The following is a 16,673-nucleotide window of genomic DNA, read 5'->3' as shown; positions in this document are numbered from 1 at the left end:
TCCCAACTGAAATTGGCACAGTTGGCAGGGGGCATTCTAAAGCTTGCTAACAAGTCGACCATAAAGCCAATAGGACCACCATTAGAGATTTATAAAACACAAGCCAGGGGTGCGGTGATGTATGGGGTGAATTATGGGGTCATGTTTGCAAGTCTGACATTAGCATGACTGAAAATAAATTCCTAAGAAAACTATTGGCCCTACCACCCAGCACTCCACTCCTCCCATTGAGGTTAGATCTGGGTATAAGACCGATTGCCCATGAGCTTGGCGTCAAACCCTTAAGGTTCTGGCGTAGGCTCTGGGCAACTCCTGAGTTATTAAATTACAGGCTGGAATTGGCAGAAATACTATGTATGCCCAAGATATGGAAAAAAAACGGGGCTTATGTATGTCAAGAGCGAATGTGGTAGGTTGCGTATACCTGCTTTATGGGACGACCCTTTGAATAGTTGTAACGCGATCTCTCGCAAACACCTCTCTAAATTGTTTTATGATAGTAAATTGGATTCTCTCCTCCATAATCAAGAGGTGGGCACTCTCACAGAATCTTTTTTAAAGATTAAACGTATATAATTTTGAACTTTTTTTTAGATGATATCTACCCCATTTTAGCCAGGAAACTGTATCTGCAATGGAGATATGGAACCCTACCGCTTAGAGCCTTTACGACTAGGTGGTCTACCTCTCCTCCAATGAATTGTCCCGGTTGCAATTGTGATAATGAAAATGAACTTCATGTTTTATTTTTTTGCCCGGCTTATAGTAAGCCTAGAAGGTTTTGGCTCGTACCTTTGTGTAAAAATCTGGGGTTCGCTCATTGCATGTATGCATTCCGAATACTCAAATCAGATGTGACGAGATCTACTGTATTCGCTGTTTCCTGGCTGCTATGTGGTTCAAGCGACGAGTACTACTGAAAACTGCATAAATCGTTAAGCTGGACGTACAGTTTCTTTTCCACATTTGTAACTGTTTTTAACATTTGGGGTTTATTTTATATATGTTCTTCTTTTATGGCTATTATGCCGAAATAAAGATTTTACAGCAGCAGCAACCTAGTGCAGTTAAGGAGCTACTACTCCTTGCAGAATGTCAACGGAGGAGCTCACGCATGTTCGTTATCAGACCCACGGTCTCTATGTTATTGTATTTGTAGTAAGGGGACTTGTACGCGTTGTTCTTAAAAATTTCCCTTGGACCCTCTAACTCATCCGGTTTTGTAATAATCTCTCACTTAATGGCCATGGCCTCAAATTCAAATGTGCACCATCTGGTCCCAGTTTCAGAGACAGATCAGTTGGAAAATGCAAGTGGCCCACTCACTCTGTCATATTTACGAGGAAATGGCAGAGCGCTGCGTTAGCCTCCTTGGCTTAAAGCATCTCTCCGGCACTCCTGAAATGCAGCGCTGCACCGTATTTACAAGGATACGGTGAAGCCCTGCATTTCCCCCTGTGCTGGCGCTAATATAGCTGTCTAGCGCCAACACAGACACCCTTGCACCATAGTGCAAGGGTGCCTGCGTTGCAGGGGAAGATTGTTTACGTGCAGGAAGTTGTTCTGCTCATAAAAATTCCTAAATTGCGTTTTGTAACTTCTATGTGTGCTGCTTAATACAGCACACATAGTAATTGCAAAACGTCATTTTCCTTTAATGATTGTCGGGCAACAGACTTACAGTTTTTCCCAAGATAATCTTCACTCGTAATCTTAATAAACACCCTCACCCAGTGCCGTCTTAACGCATGGGAACCCTGGGCAGTTGCCTGGGTTCCCCACGAGCATTGGAGCCCCATGCAGACCATAATTTAACACTCATTTACCTCTAAACATTTTTATTCCTGTGAGTGGTTGTATAGGCAGGGCCGAGTGCACTACTTGCCCAGGGGCCTATAATGCTATTAATACGGCCCTGCACTCACCTAGTGCACCTTTGAACTGCTTGCAAGAGAGCATGGCTTTGGATTGGCTAGCAGTTTCAGTATTTCACAAAGTTTCTTCCAAGGAACACCTTGGCCAGGCCCCACTTCCTGGCTGGCTCCTTTCACAGGGGCTATTCACAAAGTCCCTTACTCATGCCTGTGCTGGATTTAACCATGACAAAATGCAGAATTCAAATACTGTTACTTTCTGCCACAAAACAGCTATGACTCCCACAAAATATAAACTGAGAAAAATAGGACACCTTAGCGAACAACTAATATGGTGCTGAATAAAATATCTGTGGAAAAATATAGCACTACCCAGGCACTAGATGAACTCCGGCTCCCTGTATGTTCAAGGCGGTATTACCATACACCTCGTATAAAGGGTCTGCTGAAACATGGTTAGGGGGCAAGCTAAGACAAACCTGAAAAATGTAGAAATATCATACTTTTTTGTTTAGCAGAGCAATATGCTGCCGCAGTTATACATTCTGCATGAACGCTAAATTCCACCGAGTTAAGGGATCAATAAATAATACTAATTTGGCTTCACTAATGTTTTATTACTTTCATATTTTTTTATTCATAATATGAATGGTATGTATTTTAACATCAGTACTGAAGGATGGTTTGAAAAATACATATAGATCCGCAGGGATGCATTTTGCGGAGATTCTGTAAAGCATAATTCTTAGAGTTCAAATTAAATCTGGAAGTGTAGCATCATGCATATTTTATGAATCTAGAAAACTGTTAGAAATTGGATTTTAATATGCTAATTATCTTAATGTTTATGATGGCAACAGCAGCATATGCAATAAATTAGATAAAAGTAGCTGTCGTGCTCTTCAGTTGAAATGTCCAGGAAAAAGGAGATACTTTCGAAACATCTCACAAAAAGAACTTTGCAACCAGAAGAACTTTATTACAGAATATCGCGCATAGGAATATTGTGATATCAGAATATCGAAGACATTACATCGAGGGACAACATAACAAAAAGTAATGGCATATAGATTCACTCTTGTTAACTCCACATGGAAGATATATACATATACAGGCACATCTATGTGGAAACAGGTAAGGAAGTTCTGTACTTACCTTATGATATTTTAGCCTTGCTGTACTGGTCACAATATTTTGTGCATTTGGGATTGCCTCTCGATATTCCGGAGGTGCTCTGACGAGCTGACTATTTCGAGTAACATCCTTAATAACTCTCCCCCCCATTTCTGTCTCTTACTCATCCTCATTGCCTTCCTCCACTACTCTCCTTATTTCTAGTTACTTTTTCTTACTTTTTCCCTTGCCCACTGGTTCATCCTTTTCTTCTTTCTATTTTTTGCTCAACGTTATTTACTTCTCCCATTCTGTCAACTTTTCCTGCTCTCCTCCCGGTTCTTGAACCCTCTCCTTTTCTTTCATCCTCTTCCCCTCTCTTCTTTATTGTTTCCTTAGCCTCTACTAACCCTGAACCCCCTCCCCCGATAAGTAAACACCGCCAAGTCTGGCATGCAATGTGCTTAAAAAAATATAAGAACAGGAATCCTCTGAAATATTATCACTTGGTGCAGGACAGACCAGACCAGTCCCACCTCTGGGCTCCGGTGCATTGCATTGGCTGCATTAAAGGTAGCCGCGCCCCAACTTCGCCTGGGTGAGTTATCCTCTTTAGCGGAGTGTTTCTTAAACTTTCTAATCCTTGAGTCAAAAGTAAGAAAGATATATTCTATCTGGCATAATTACGGCAAATAAACACAAGGGGGCATATTTACAATGCCCCTGCGGCACTTTTACGCTGCCGGAGCGTCACTTTTGTGACGCTCCGGAGGAGCAGTGTGCCGGCCCATATTTACAAGTCCACGCAAATGCACTCTGCGTGTCTATTCATGGCCTTGTGAATATGGAGTAAGGCAATGCCTTACTCTGCGCGGAAGGGGTGTTCCATGGTGTTGCTGTGGGTGTTCCCACGCAACTCCAATGGATTTTGACACTGCCGCAAATTTACAACCTAACGTAAATCTGGGGCAGCACCAAAGTAGCTCCTTTTCAAAGCAGGCGTAACGAGGAGAAATGCTCTTCCTCTTTCCACGTGTGCTGCATTCTGAAGCAAACATAGGATGAGGAAAATGCCTCCTTTGATGGTTTTTGTGCAGGAAGGGACACCTTCCTGCACAAAAACAATCATGCCAACAACACTAACACCCTTGGACCATTGTGCAAAGGTGCCTGCGTTGGCGCTCGGCTGCAGCTGTGAGTCAGTGCTGGAAGAAACTAGAAGAATGCGCCATATCTAGTAGATATGGCACATTCCTGCCCTTATCATTTTACATAGGGCAGCACAGCTAGAAGACTTGAGGCACTGCCCTACGCCAAAATATTGTAAATATGCCCCAAGGTGTATACCAAGGTGTGTTCTGGTAGGTTTTCTTTCGGTATGAATTATCATTGGGTGTTTACAAGGTATGCAATTTGGCTGTTTTCATTTCATGTGCATTTTCATTGGCTGACTTTAGCAACCGTGTTAGCTTTTTGTTGGTTAGAGTACATTATGAACGTATAGATGTGGGTATGGTGCCCCTAGTCGAGAAGTCATGGTGAGATGCATTATTTACCTTCTCTAAGACAAGCTGTGGTATGTTATGAGTACCTACTCCTTCTCCATTTCTCTCCCAAGAAGATGTGCAGTTCAGAACTCAGAGTTCTTGTTTCTTGTTCGAAAGTATATATGCCTAACATTTGATGTTATGCACAGGACCAGGGACATGACTGAGTAAACAGATGCAGGAACCCACTACATGAAAAGCAAGTTTCAGCTTATATGCTTTCTCTCCTTTCAGCCCTGGATCCTTGCTCTGCCTACATCAGTCTAAATGAGCCATGGAGGAACACTGACTATCACTTCAACGAGACTCGGGACAAACCAATGTGTGACAACCACCTTGATGGGGAATGGTATCGCTTCACTGGCATGGCTGGGGATGCCATGCCAACCTTTTGTATCCCAGAAAACCATTGCGGCACTCATGCACCAATATGGCTGAATGGGAGCCATCCTAGTGAATCAGATGGCATTGTTCAGAGGCATGCTTGTGCCAGCTTCAATGAGAACTGCTGCCTTTGGAATACCACTGTGGACATCAAAGCCTGCCCGGGCGGATACTACGTCTATCGTCTAATGAAGCCAAGAGTCTGCTTCCATGCTTATTGTGGACGTAAGTAATTAGTGAAATATGCCTTTGACCTGTTTTATCTTTTTCTTTCCCTATTTGTTATAAAAGAAATAGCTCCTCAGAAAAAAATAAGATAATTTGTACAATTAAAAAAGAAAAGAAAAATGTAATACAATGGCTTTCCAGCTACAAGGCATGATATTTTTTTTAAAAACATGTACAACGGCTAACAAACATCGACTGCCTTTCGGTGATGCAGAAGAGACCAGCATCAGAAAATTATGAGGGTTATAGTTTATATAAATCGGTGTTCAATATAAATCAAGCTTAAATGACATGCCTGGGCAAAATAAGAGTAGACAGTTAAAATCCTGAGTCTCACTCTTACAAAAAGAACATATTGGGTGTTCAGGAAAACTTGTGCATGAAAGCCAATTTTGTTCACTTATTGTAAGATTCCCCAATATGAAATTAATATACAACCTTATCAAATCAAGTTTCCATCTAGCCTTTTCAAATAACCAGGCTTCACCCAATTTCAGAAAATTAAAATTAAAATTCAACCATTTGATTTTTCAACAGTGGTCCAGATAATAAGTAAAGCTTGTACCCTCGGCTATCTTGTCTAACCATAGTTTCATATGGGCCTTATTGGTCTGATTCAAGCTCTCGGAATTAGGTATTGCCAAGACCACCAAGTATACAAACAGTAGGTTGGTGAACAAATTCTTCAGAGTGAGACCACTTAAAAATTCGGACTTGACTATATTTTTTAGAAAAGAGGATGGAACTTTAGATAGATTATAAAAATAGTGTACCATCTGAGAGAACACACAGTATCCCAACAAAGTTAAACCAAGCTCCTGCTGCCTTTACCCAGTCAGGGTGTACCATCTTACTCCAAAATTGTCCTTTTAAATTTGAGACTCTACCATATCCATTTTATTAATCATAATTAAAGGTTGAGATTCAATAGTAGATAAGGAATAGCTGGGATTTAGACACATATGGCCTCATTTAGAGTTTGGAGGATAGGATTTCCATCACAAATATGAATGATATTCCATCTCCTGTATTACAGGCGCCCTAGGATGTAATAGACTTGTAACGTCGGATGGGATATCAGTCACATTTATGGCGATTTTAGATGAGTTACCCATCATAGATTATTCAAAACTATGACACCCGACTAGGGGCAACTGTTTACAGTTTCACAATGACTACCATTGATGGTCAAGTGGCAGGGAGTCGTCAGCACTTGGGTGCCCATTGTCAAGATTTGAGTTTTTTTATTTTTAACCACAAGATTATGGGTGATAAAGTAGGTATCTAGCCAAAACCTTGAGCTCATGTCTACTGGAGTGAGATTGAGCAATACTAAGTAATCTGCATATATTTGTGTAGATAACTTCAGCAACCCTAATTTGCGATGAAAGTGATTGAAAGTTTTTACTAATCTTGGACAATTTAATATATTGATAATAACAATAAAAGATGGATGCAACCCTGTTTTAGGCTATTAGTAACAGGAATGCTGGATGTTAGTTCAAAGCCAGTCCCAATCATAACAAGTAACCAATTGCTTGCAATATCATTTGATATTTTCAGATATTTGAGTTTTTGCCATCGTTCAAGTCGATCAATATACTTTGCACATACTTGTCACTCAAAGGTTGCATACACAAGATATTATCAATTGGTGATCAAGGAGCATTAAATCCAACTTACTCAAAAGGTAGTTATTGTTTTTCAATGATGCGTGACTAGAGCTGCTTTAGATTGACGTTGGCAAACCATTTTTCCGCCTCATCCAACAAGGTAATGGGACAATAGTTTAAGAGGTCGGTCCTGCCCGTTTCTTATACAGGGGAAAATAAGACTATTTTTCCACGAGTCAGGTATTTGGTTAGAAACAATACAATAAGTCAAAAGGAGTTGCAATAACGTGGCCCAAATGGCGCGGGTTGATTTAGGAACTGCAAATGGAAATCCCTCAAGATCCTGGGCTTAGGAGCTGTTCATATTTTTATAAGATTGGCAATCATATTTGTCGTTATTGTTTAAAAAGCTAAAGAACTTAGCTCATTATTGACTGTCTGGAAAATTGTAATCTCCTGATAAAGATTGCTAAAACTAGATTGCAAGATGGCCACAATTATAGGAGTACATTTTTTAAAAACATCCTTACCCGAGACCCTTGAAACTATGGATCAAAACTCTACCAGGCAGCATTTCTTCTGAGAAGTCTGAATTAAGTACCATCGCCTGGTTTCTAGGCCTCCCCCTCTCATCTTTGTTCTTTTCATGAGATTTAGCTTTTTTGAGATCTTTTTGTACCAACATATGTTTTGGAGCAACAGTTCTTAAAAAAATGTTGACCACATACATCATAACATCTGCAAAAGTTGTTACATCCATTGCCCCAGAAAAGTCTAAGTCTGTAATAGTTTTTCTTAATAAATCTATAAAGATGTCAGCTAGCTCATTCCAGGCGAACAAACTATTATTACGACAACTATAATTTTGAAGAGGAGGTGAAGGATCAAAGGGAGAAAAAAGGGACATGTGCATAGATAGCATTAATTGAGAGTAATAATTAAGGTTCTTTGACACAACATTCATTGAGGAAACATAACTACATCCTACACAGAAACAAATATATAATAAGTTAAGGATGACAGTCCTCTTTTATCCCACAAAAACTGCCTGTTGCGTTTCCCCTAAATCGTCCTTTAACTAATCCCAAATTTAACTTTAGTCTAAACCAGGACAAACCCTTATACCCATTTCCCGGAACCTGGCCAACTATTAAGAGTAAAGCACAGTGGGAGTCCTTCAAAACAGGTATACTATTTCCAACCTGTCCAGATTAATTTCACAATTTGAATTACTCAAAAGACGCACATAATAATGTGAATAGACACATTGCCAGTGAGAACAAAAGTCTCTTATAACTAACATCAGTATGTCTAACTGCGATGGTATGCACACTTCGATCATTCAGGTGGCCAATTAGCTATCCCTGCAGTTATCTTATGCTCTGTAATTATAACTATGTGCCAAAAGTTTTATTGTGTGCACCAACACCATACATGACTTTATAACGTTTGCACAACAAAGAGTACACTTCCAACACATTCACAGAAATCAATGACATTTACCATTACCACGCAGCCCTCAACCACCATTAAATCGCATTATTTCAAATACACACACACATATTCATATATGTATATACACAAATATACGCCAATCGTTAAGCTCCCAACATTGAAGATGCCACACGCAGCATGTTTTCACTCATTTATTGGCAAGGCAGCATTTCAAAGGAACTTCGCAGACACAGTTCAGTCTGCTATCATATCCATACGCGTTTCGGGCCTCCTCTCGCCCTTCATTTTTTTTGGTTCAAATCTGTTTTTATTTTATTCTATTTTTGCTTGCATTACATATCCTTGAAAGGTAACATATCACATCAAGAACCATCTGTACATTACTCCGTCTATTCATGGTATAAGCATATCATTCAATTTGAGTGTTAAGCAGGATATACATGGCTATACCCCCAAAGGTGTTGGATCAGGGCTAGTCCTCTCAAGCCGCCCATAACATGGAGAATGAGGGTTACAGTACAGTAATTGCATGGTCGCATCAGTATATGTTACTGAGTCTCTTCCGATCTTGCAACAGATACAATTGAACAGTTGGTGTGATCAGAACTATCAAAACTAAACAAACCCTAGCAGCATTAACCGGCATCAGTGCAATCGTCCCTTCCCATGCCCCCCACCACCTCCTTCGTCCCATCTCCTGACACCAGCCTGACAGAAATTTCCCCTCTATTGGCTGCGGCTATGCCCACCTTGGGCGCTAAGTGGAATATGGGCGAGTACCTTATGTTACTACTAACTGTTGGCATTTTATCAAGCCTCCACTGCGTGTTCAAATCAACTTTCCGCAGACTGCCCCCCCAGGCTGTCCCCCCCAGTCTGTTGCAGGGTCTGGAGCAATCCCCCCCACTGGGTAGTTATGGGCTCCTTTCTTAGTCCCATCGTTTCTTCCCTCACTATAGCAAGTTCTTCCACTTTGGCCCAGGCTAAAAGTGAGTATCTCCATGCATATATGTGTGGTGGATCACGCGCCTTCCACCGCTTAGTGAGAAGGCGCTTGGCAACCACCAATCCCAGGTCAAGGAACCTAGATGTGACTTTTGTGGCCGGGGTTCTGTGGAATTGATGTAGGAGGTAAGCAGGCCATTCAAAGGGGATGTCGCGTCCTGTGCATGTATGCAACCGCTCACTGACTGCCCTCCAATAGGTGTGCAGCCCGGGACAGTCCCAGAGCATATGTATCAATCCCGCATCGGGCTCCGAGCAACGCGGACATACCGCATCCTCGCGGTGGAAGTATCTGTTAATCAGCTCAGGGGTGAGATATGCTCTGTGGACTATATACAGCTGTATTAGTCGAAATCGCACATTTCTGGGTACGCGGACTGGGCTCTTCAGCGCTTTTTCCCATTCCCTATCTTCCAATCGACGCCCCAGATCTGTCTCCCACTTGTGGCGGAGCGGGTCTAGGCTGATCGCTGCATGTGTTCGGAGTGACACCGCGAACCAGAGGATTAAATGCCAGCCCCGTCCCATAACATGGAGGTACTGTATGGTAAGGTGTTGGCTCGGTTCCATAGTCATGTCCCCCCCTTTAGCAGTTAGTGTCGCGACCAACGACCTATGTCTCAGGAATTGCCCTGACGATAGCCCTGTGTTCTCAGCTAGGGATTCAAATGGTATAATTGTTCGGTCCTGGTACAGATCTCCCAATGTCTGCACGTCTGCTGCATGCCAATCCTGGAGTTCTGTACGTGTCAGTACTCTAGGTCCAGTAGGGGATCCCTCTAGTGGTATTGCTGGCACGTAGGGAGTGACCGTTCTGGTGAGGTAGAGGCTGCGGTGGTGACATTTATATGCAACCGCCAGAAGTAGTGGCTTCGGCCCAGCGGTTTTGGTGGCCGGGTGGAAAAGCCTGGTTATTCGCTCCAGCGTGTAGGGAGGCAACGTAGTCGCCGTGTCATCTCGGCCCCTGTCTGCAAGCCAACGGGAGACCCATTGTAATTGTGCGGCCAAGTAGTAGTGCTCAAAGCAGGGCGCAGCAAGACCCCCCTGGTCAGTTGTAGGTACAATTTTGCCAATGCCAGTCTATGTCTGGCGTTCCCCCAAAGGAAATCCCTGAGCAACCCAGCAAGTGTGGCGAAAAAGGATGCCGGAATATATAGAGGGAGATTAGCAAAATAGAACAAAAGACAAGGAAGGATCACCATCTTGGATAGCGCTACTCTACCAGTGACCGACAATGGGAGCGTAATCCAGAAGCGCACCTGCGCCTTGATTGCCGTTAAGGCCCTTCCTAGATTACCGTCAAACAGTTCTGCCGGCTGACGGTATATCTGGATGCCCAGGTAGCCGAAGGAGACCTCCCTCCATTTTACCCTTGTGTCATGTAACGTGTACCCTGGGTCTCTGCTTCCCTCCCCGAAGGCGTAGATGCAGGATTTGCCTGCATTCACGCGGAGCCCCGAGATGGCCGGAAAATCACATAGGGTATCCTCCAGCTGCGCTGGTATGTTCTCTATGTTTCTTACGTAAATCAGGAGATCGTCTGCATACAGCGACACCTGATGTACCACATAACCTAGGGGTATTCCATCTCCTAGCGTTGCACGCAGCGCTGCTGCTAAGGGCTCTATTGCCAGAGCGAACAGGAGGGGTGATAGCAGGCACCCTTGCCTGGTGCCCCTGCATATTGGAATAGCATCAGAGATGTATGGCCCCAACCTCACTCTAACTGTGGGATTCTTGTACAAGAGGCCAACCATCTGTAGGAATCCGGGGCCTAGCTCATATCTTGATAGTACTGCCGCTAGATAGCTCCACTCGAGGCAGTCAAAGGCCTTTTCTAGGTCCAGCACAAGGCACCTCGCCCTGGGCCACGTTCTCACACTATCTGACGCCACTATAAAAAACCTTCGCAGATTTAGCGATGTGCTGCGTTTTGGTACAAATCCATTTTGGTCACTGTGAACCAACTCGGGGACTACCAGTGCCAGCCAGTCTGCCAACACCTTGGCGAATATCTTATAGTCTGCGTTGAGTAACGCCAGAGGTCTATAGGATCCCAGGGCTGTGGGGTCCCTATCTGGGTTCAGCAGGGACACCAGGTAGGCCCTGCACATCGAGTGAGGTAGCATGTCCTTCTCCAGAGCTACGGCGTAGAGGGCATGCAACTGCTGCACCAAAGGTTCCCGATAGGCTTTATAATATTCGGCCGGTAGGCCGTCCGAGCCTGGTGTTTTCCCGGATGCCATAGATAGGATTGCCTCCCCGAGCTCGTCTAAGGTAAGAGGACCATTGAGTGACTCCTGGTGTGTCGCCGATGCTGTGGGCAGCTGTACAGGCTCTAGGAATCTTTCCAGCTCTGGGCCTTGGCAACGTCTCCTCGATCGGTATAATTGTGCATAATGTTCCACCATCACACCATGAATCTCTCGTTGTGTGTACACCAAATTCCCTTCTGGTGCACGAATGGCTCCAATTGGGGCGCGTCTACCTTCCTGCTTCAGCAACCAAGCTAATAGGCGGCCCACTCTATCTGCTGTAGCGTGCGTGCGCGCAGTGTGAGCGGTGTAATTATGGCAACGTAATTGCTCTATAAGCTCTGCGTGCTGAGCCCGGAGGGCTTCCAGGCGGTCCGAGTGTCTGCCCCCTCCCTCGCCCTCACGCTCATATTGGAGTAGCTGTGATTCCAGGCGGGTAAGTGACAGAGCTAGCCGCCTACGGATGTTCCAAGTGGCCCCCAGGCAGTGACCTCTAATTGCTATTTTATGGGCATCCCATTCCACCAGAGCACTGCTTGCCGTACCTTCGTTAAGTTCAAAGTAGGTGAGGACAGCTGTTCCGAGGGATGCACGGAATTCCAGATCCTCCAGCGTGGTAGGCTGAAGGCGCCATGTGGGGATGGGGGGACGGGGGGACGACCAGCCTCACAACTGAGCTGGATGCGCAAGGGGTTATGATCGGAGTGCGTCCGCCCCAGATATTCCGATGTTTCAACTAGGTGAAGTAGAGAGTGTGAGCCCACCACCCTGTCCAAGCGTACATGTAAGTCGTGCAGCGCAGAATAGTAAGAATAGATACGTTTGTTGGGGTGGAGGGTGCGCCACAGATCTATCAGTGCTCATTGTGATATCCAGTCCGTGAGCGCCTGCGCATTTGACACAGCTGGTGTCTTTCGGGGGGGGGAAGGACCTATCTATATGTACATCAAGTACTGAATTAAAGTCCCCACCCAGCAGCCAGGGGAGTCCCGCGTGAGGCGTCAATACCGATGACAACTGCGCCAGAAATGACGGCTGATCGACATTTGGGGCATATAACGATCCTAATAACATTGCCTGGCCGTTAAGGGTCCCCCTTACCAGAGTGTATCTGCCTTCGGGGTCCGTCACCACATCCTCACAAACAAATGGGGTGCCCGCCCTCACCAAAACAATCGTGCCCGTGCATGCGCAGAATACACCGTACCATATACCTGTCCCCTCCAACGCCTGCGCAGCCTGTTTAGCTCCTGCTGTGTTGTGTGCGTTTCTTGTAGTAAGGCGATTCCAACCAAATGTCTCTGGAGGTAAGCAAATATTGAGTAACGTCGCGCTGGTGTGTGCATGCCGCGTATGTTCCATGTAACTACATCAGGTCGTGTCATTACTGGTATATTTGATCTCTAGGGTCGTCAAGGGTGGGGCACTCCGTGGTGTACGGGGGCTAAGGACATGTACAAGTGTTCCGGATTGCTGCAGCCAAAACAGTGTTTTAACAGAGAACAACATAACAATTAGGGCGAACACTGCGGAGCGTTCGTCCAAACTTCTGTGACAACAAGAAAATACAGGCTAAGTCAGCATGTTGCCTTAGGGGTCGCGCGCACTGTTAGCTTGTTGCTGCGATTATCCCCCCCTGTTTCTTCGTATCTCATGGGCCATCTAGTTAAATGCTCAGAGAAGTGTGCGAGTCCAGTTAGTGCAAGGTGTAGTGATCTCCCTTGTATGTCCTCCCCCCGCAGCAACATACAGAACCTGGCCAGGCATGTGTGCAACAACAACCGCATTATCACTCAAAGTGCGGGTGCGATCAGCGATCCTACTGGCCCGCCCACCTCTGCAACACAGGGGAGAACACAGTATTGTACAATTACGTATCTACTTGTGTGAGCGTCCTGCAGCAGAGTTCAGCGGGCTAGTTCATAGTCCTATGATACTATCAGCAGTTTGCGGCGTTACCACTGGTAAGTCGGGGTCATCGGATATTTCGGTTGATGGTGACGAGGAGCCACTGACCACTAGCATGTCTCTCATGCAAATGTCAAATTGTTCCTTGGCGCGTGGGGAACCGATGGTAGCGACCGCTGCCAGGACGTCACTCCTTACCCTCCGCATGTCCTCTGGGCTGCCTTCTCTGAATTCACGTTACACCGCGACCTTCAGCGCCCTCGACGTCTCTTCCTCCTGCCCGTTGGGTTGCCACTTTCAGGATCTGAGGGCCTTACTCCCGTCCAATACCCCGTCTCTTCCAGCCAGTCCCAGACCTCCGCGGGAGAGTCGAAGAAGCGGGTTCCCTCCTTCACCACCACTCTCAGGACAACCCAGGCATCATAAATTGGCTTCTCCTGGTGGGCACATCTATCCACCCCTGCACGCCAACTCCTAATCGTCTGCGGTTTCTGTTGTTTCCATGCACGAGCCACATCCCATTTAGCTACCAGGCTAGCCATCCCCAGGAACACAGGTTCCACTCTAGGGCCACCAACTTCCTCTAGCAGCCCCGGTAGTGCAATCCTCGGTGTCAACTTCAGAGGCCGGCCCAGGACCATGGATAGGCTGTAGCCCAACTCCTTCCCAAAAGGGCCTCAGCTCTTTGCACCCCCAGGCCACGTGGTAGAAGTCCGCAGCAGTAAGTGCGCATCACACGCATATTGCTTGCCTATTCGGGAGTGAGTGTTGTAAGCACCTTGGTGTGAGATAGTGGAGAAGTGTGGCTCAATGGTGGAGAAGTGTGGCTCAATAATTAGAGCGGCAGACCCTGATGCAGAGGTCTGGCCCGGGACCAGGGTTCAATTACCTGCCTCGGCGGGTCTTGGGCTCAAAAATTCCACGGACCTGATAATTCTCGCCTCGGTGCCTATTCCAATCATGGAGTCCCACTCTGCAACTCTGGGCAATAGCTTGCTTAATCTCCACAACGGCCCCCACAACGCTAAGGATGCCTGGCCTCCACCTTGGGGGTGCCCAGGAGTGGACGCCTCACAGGGAAAGCCAGGATGGGTTCCACAGCGGTATTCGTACAAGCGCCTTGAGACCCTTGCGGGTGAGTAGTGCGCTATACAAGTATCAAATTTACATTTACATTTAGATAGGTTGCATGCACATAGTTGAATTGTACAATATGCAGTAGCGTAGAGATTGCCAACTCTCTAGTTGCCATGCATGCCTCCCTCTAGTCGGCCTCACCCAAATCCCCCGCACAGGAAATCCAACTCTGCCTGACCTTCTTCAGTCCGTCCGGGGCGTGGATCACTAGTGAGCGCTAGAGTGCTGAAGTTGCCCCCTTACCGATCTTTCCTTGGAAGATCTTCACCTCCAGCGGATTGTGTTCAGGCAGAGGATCCTGAGCGAGCAGGGTGTGACGCAGCTGGAGATACTAAAAAAACAGAGAGTACTTTGCCTTCAACTCCTAAAATGACATAATGATTACCCTCTTGGAAAAGTCTCACAGGTACGAGATCCCGAGGCGATCCCAAGACCGGAACCCCTCTAAGGTCAAGAGGGTCCCAGCCAATTACCTTGCTTAAGGGGGTCATCCCGGTCAGGCTGAGGTGTCAACTAGTAAGGCAAAGTGCTGCCATCCAGCAACTGAGCGACACCCTCGTTAGAGAGGCAGGCTACTCGGTAGGCATGCGCCATATAGAAGATAAAGCAGGCCATCTATCCCCAACGAATATATTTCCAAGCGATATACCGGGTAGTCCAACCCCCCGGTGAACCAGTCATTAACCAACACCATGTGTGCTGCAAGATAATATAAATAAATATCGGATAGCCCTAAATCTCCATCAAAGGGAGATCTACGTAATGTATGAAATGCCACTCTGTTGCAGCCTCCAGCCCACACAAAATTGATAACCTTCGTGGTCAGGGAGTGGAACCATTTATGGGGGACAGGTTAGGGATAATTACTCAACATGTACAAATAACATGGTAAGCACGCAGTTTTAAAGAGGGCTGTGTGCCCCATGGGTTTCAAAGGTAGCGTGAGCCAATGGCTGAGATCCTGATCAAGACGCAGATATTAATCCGTGAAATTATGGCACTAAGCAAAGTCCGGGAGGGGAGAAACGTGACTCCCAGATATTTAAAGAAGTTGTGCCGAGTTGGAATATTGGGGCACCAAAGCATCGCCTTTCACCCCCACCAAGGAGGATTCCCCTCATTAACCTGAAGCCTGGATGCCTCACCGTATTGCTGGAGGAGTTTTGAGCAGCGGGGCCCGGAACACTGTGAATCCTTTAAGAACAGAAGCATACCATGTGCATATAACGCCACACACTCTTTCTGGCCATTTCCTCCTTACCAACAACTGACCTGGGCATCGCAACGTATAAGCCGCACCAGGAGCTCTATCGCCAAGGCAAACAGCAGTGGCGACAGTGGACACCCCTAGTGCATCCCATGTTTGATGTAAAATACAGGAGACAGATCCCCATTCACCCGAACCTGGGCTGTAGGGGAGTGACACAGGAGCCAAATCATTTTATGGAACCCCTCTCCTAGGCCAGCCTGCCAAAGAACTACATCCATGAAGGCCCACAACACTGTATCCAACGCTTTAGTAAAATCAACTAGCAACAGGGACATCAAGGGTGTGCGCCCTGGCAGCGACACATGGACTCTCCTAAAACAGTGGCGCATGCCCAACATGAATCCACACTGATCCGGGTGGACTAGGTGAGGCAAAGCCCTTTCTAACCGCGCAGCCAACAATTTTGCATAGATCTTAATATCAGAGTTGATCGGAGAAAAAGGCAGATATGTGGAACACTGGTCCTGAGGAAGACCCTCCTTAGGTAGGAGTACAACCATGGCACAATCCAGTTCTGGTGGAAAGGACGTTCTCTGCAAAGCAGCTGTGTACAAAAATCAGAAAATGGAGGCACAGAATCTCCCAGAAGCGTTTGTAATATTCAATGGGATAACCATCTGGGCCAGCTGTCTTTCCAGCTTGCAACCCAGACACTGCAGCGTTCACCTCCTCTAGAGTCAGAGCTTGGTCCAGCTCTTAAGCCAAGGCAATTGGTATACTCAGCAGTGGTATACTGTCTAGCAGGGAATTTGCCATCGCCACTGGTGGCAGAAGGCATTGCGAATATAGCCCCGATACAAATGCGCAAAGGTTCGTGCTTTTGCAGGGAGCTCCTCCTGGGGGTGTCCCTCCAAGTCCCGAATCACCGGAACCACTCGGTCGGA

At 46.1% G+C, this 16,673-nt stretch overlaps 1 protein-coding gene across 1 annotated transcript in view; it reads left to right on the top strand.

Moving 5' to 3' along the window:
- OIT3 (oncoprotein induced transcript 3) overlaps positions 1 to 16,673 on the top strand; it is a 471,035-nt gene that overhangs the window by 88,047 nt on the left and 366,315 nt on the right. The window contains exon 2 of the mRNA XM_085603821.1: positions 4,769 to 5,143. Coding sequence (XP_085459947.1) covers positions 4,769 to 5,143 — 375 coding nt within the window. The remainder of the gene's footprint in view (positions 1 to 4,768; positions 5,144 to 16,673) is intronic.

Source organism: Triturus cristatus, chromosome 1_2, assembly GCF_964204655.1.
Source record: "Triturus cristatus chromosome 1_2, aTriCri1.1, whole genome shotgun sequence".
Classification (NCBI taxonomy): Eukaryota; Metazoa; Chordata; class Amphibia; order Caudata; family Salamandridae; genus Triturus; species Triturus cristatus.
Note: the sequence above shows the minus strand (reverse complement) of the source record. Positions and strands in the feature narration are given on the sequence as shown.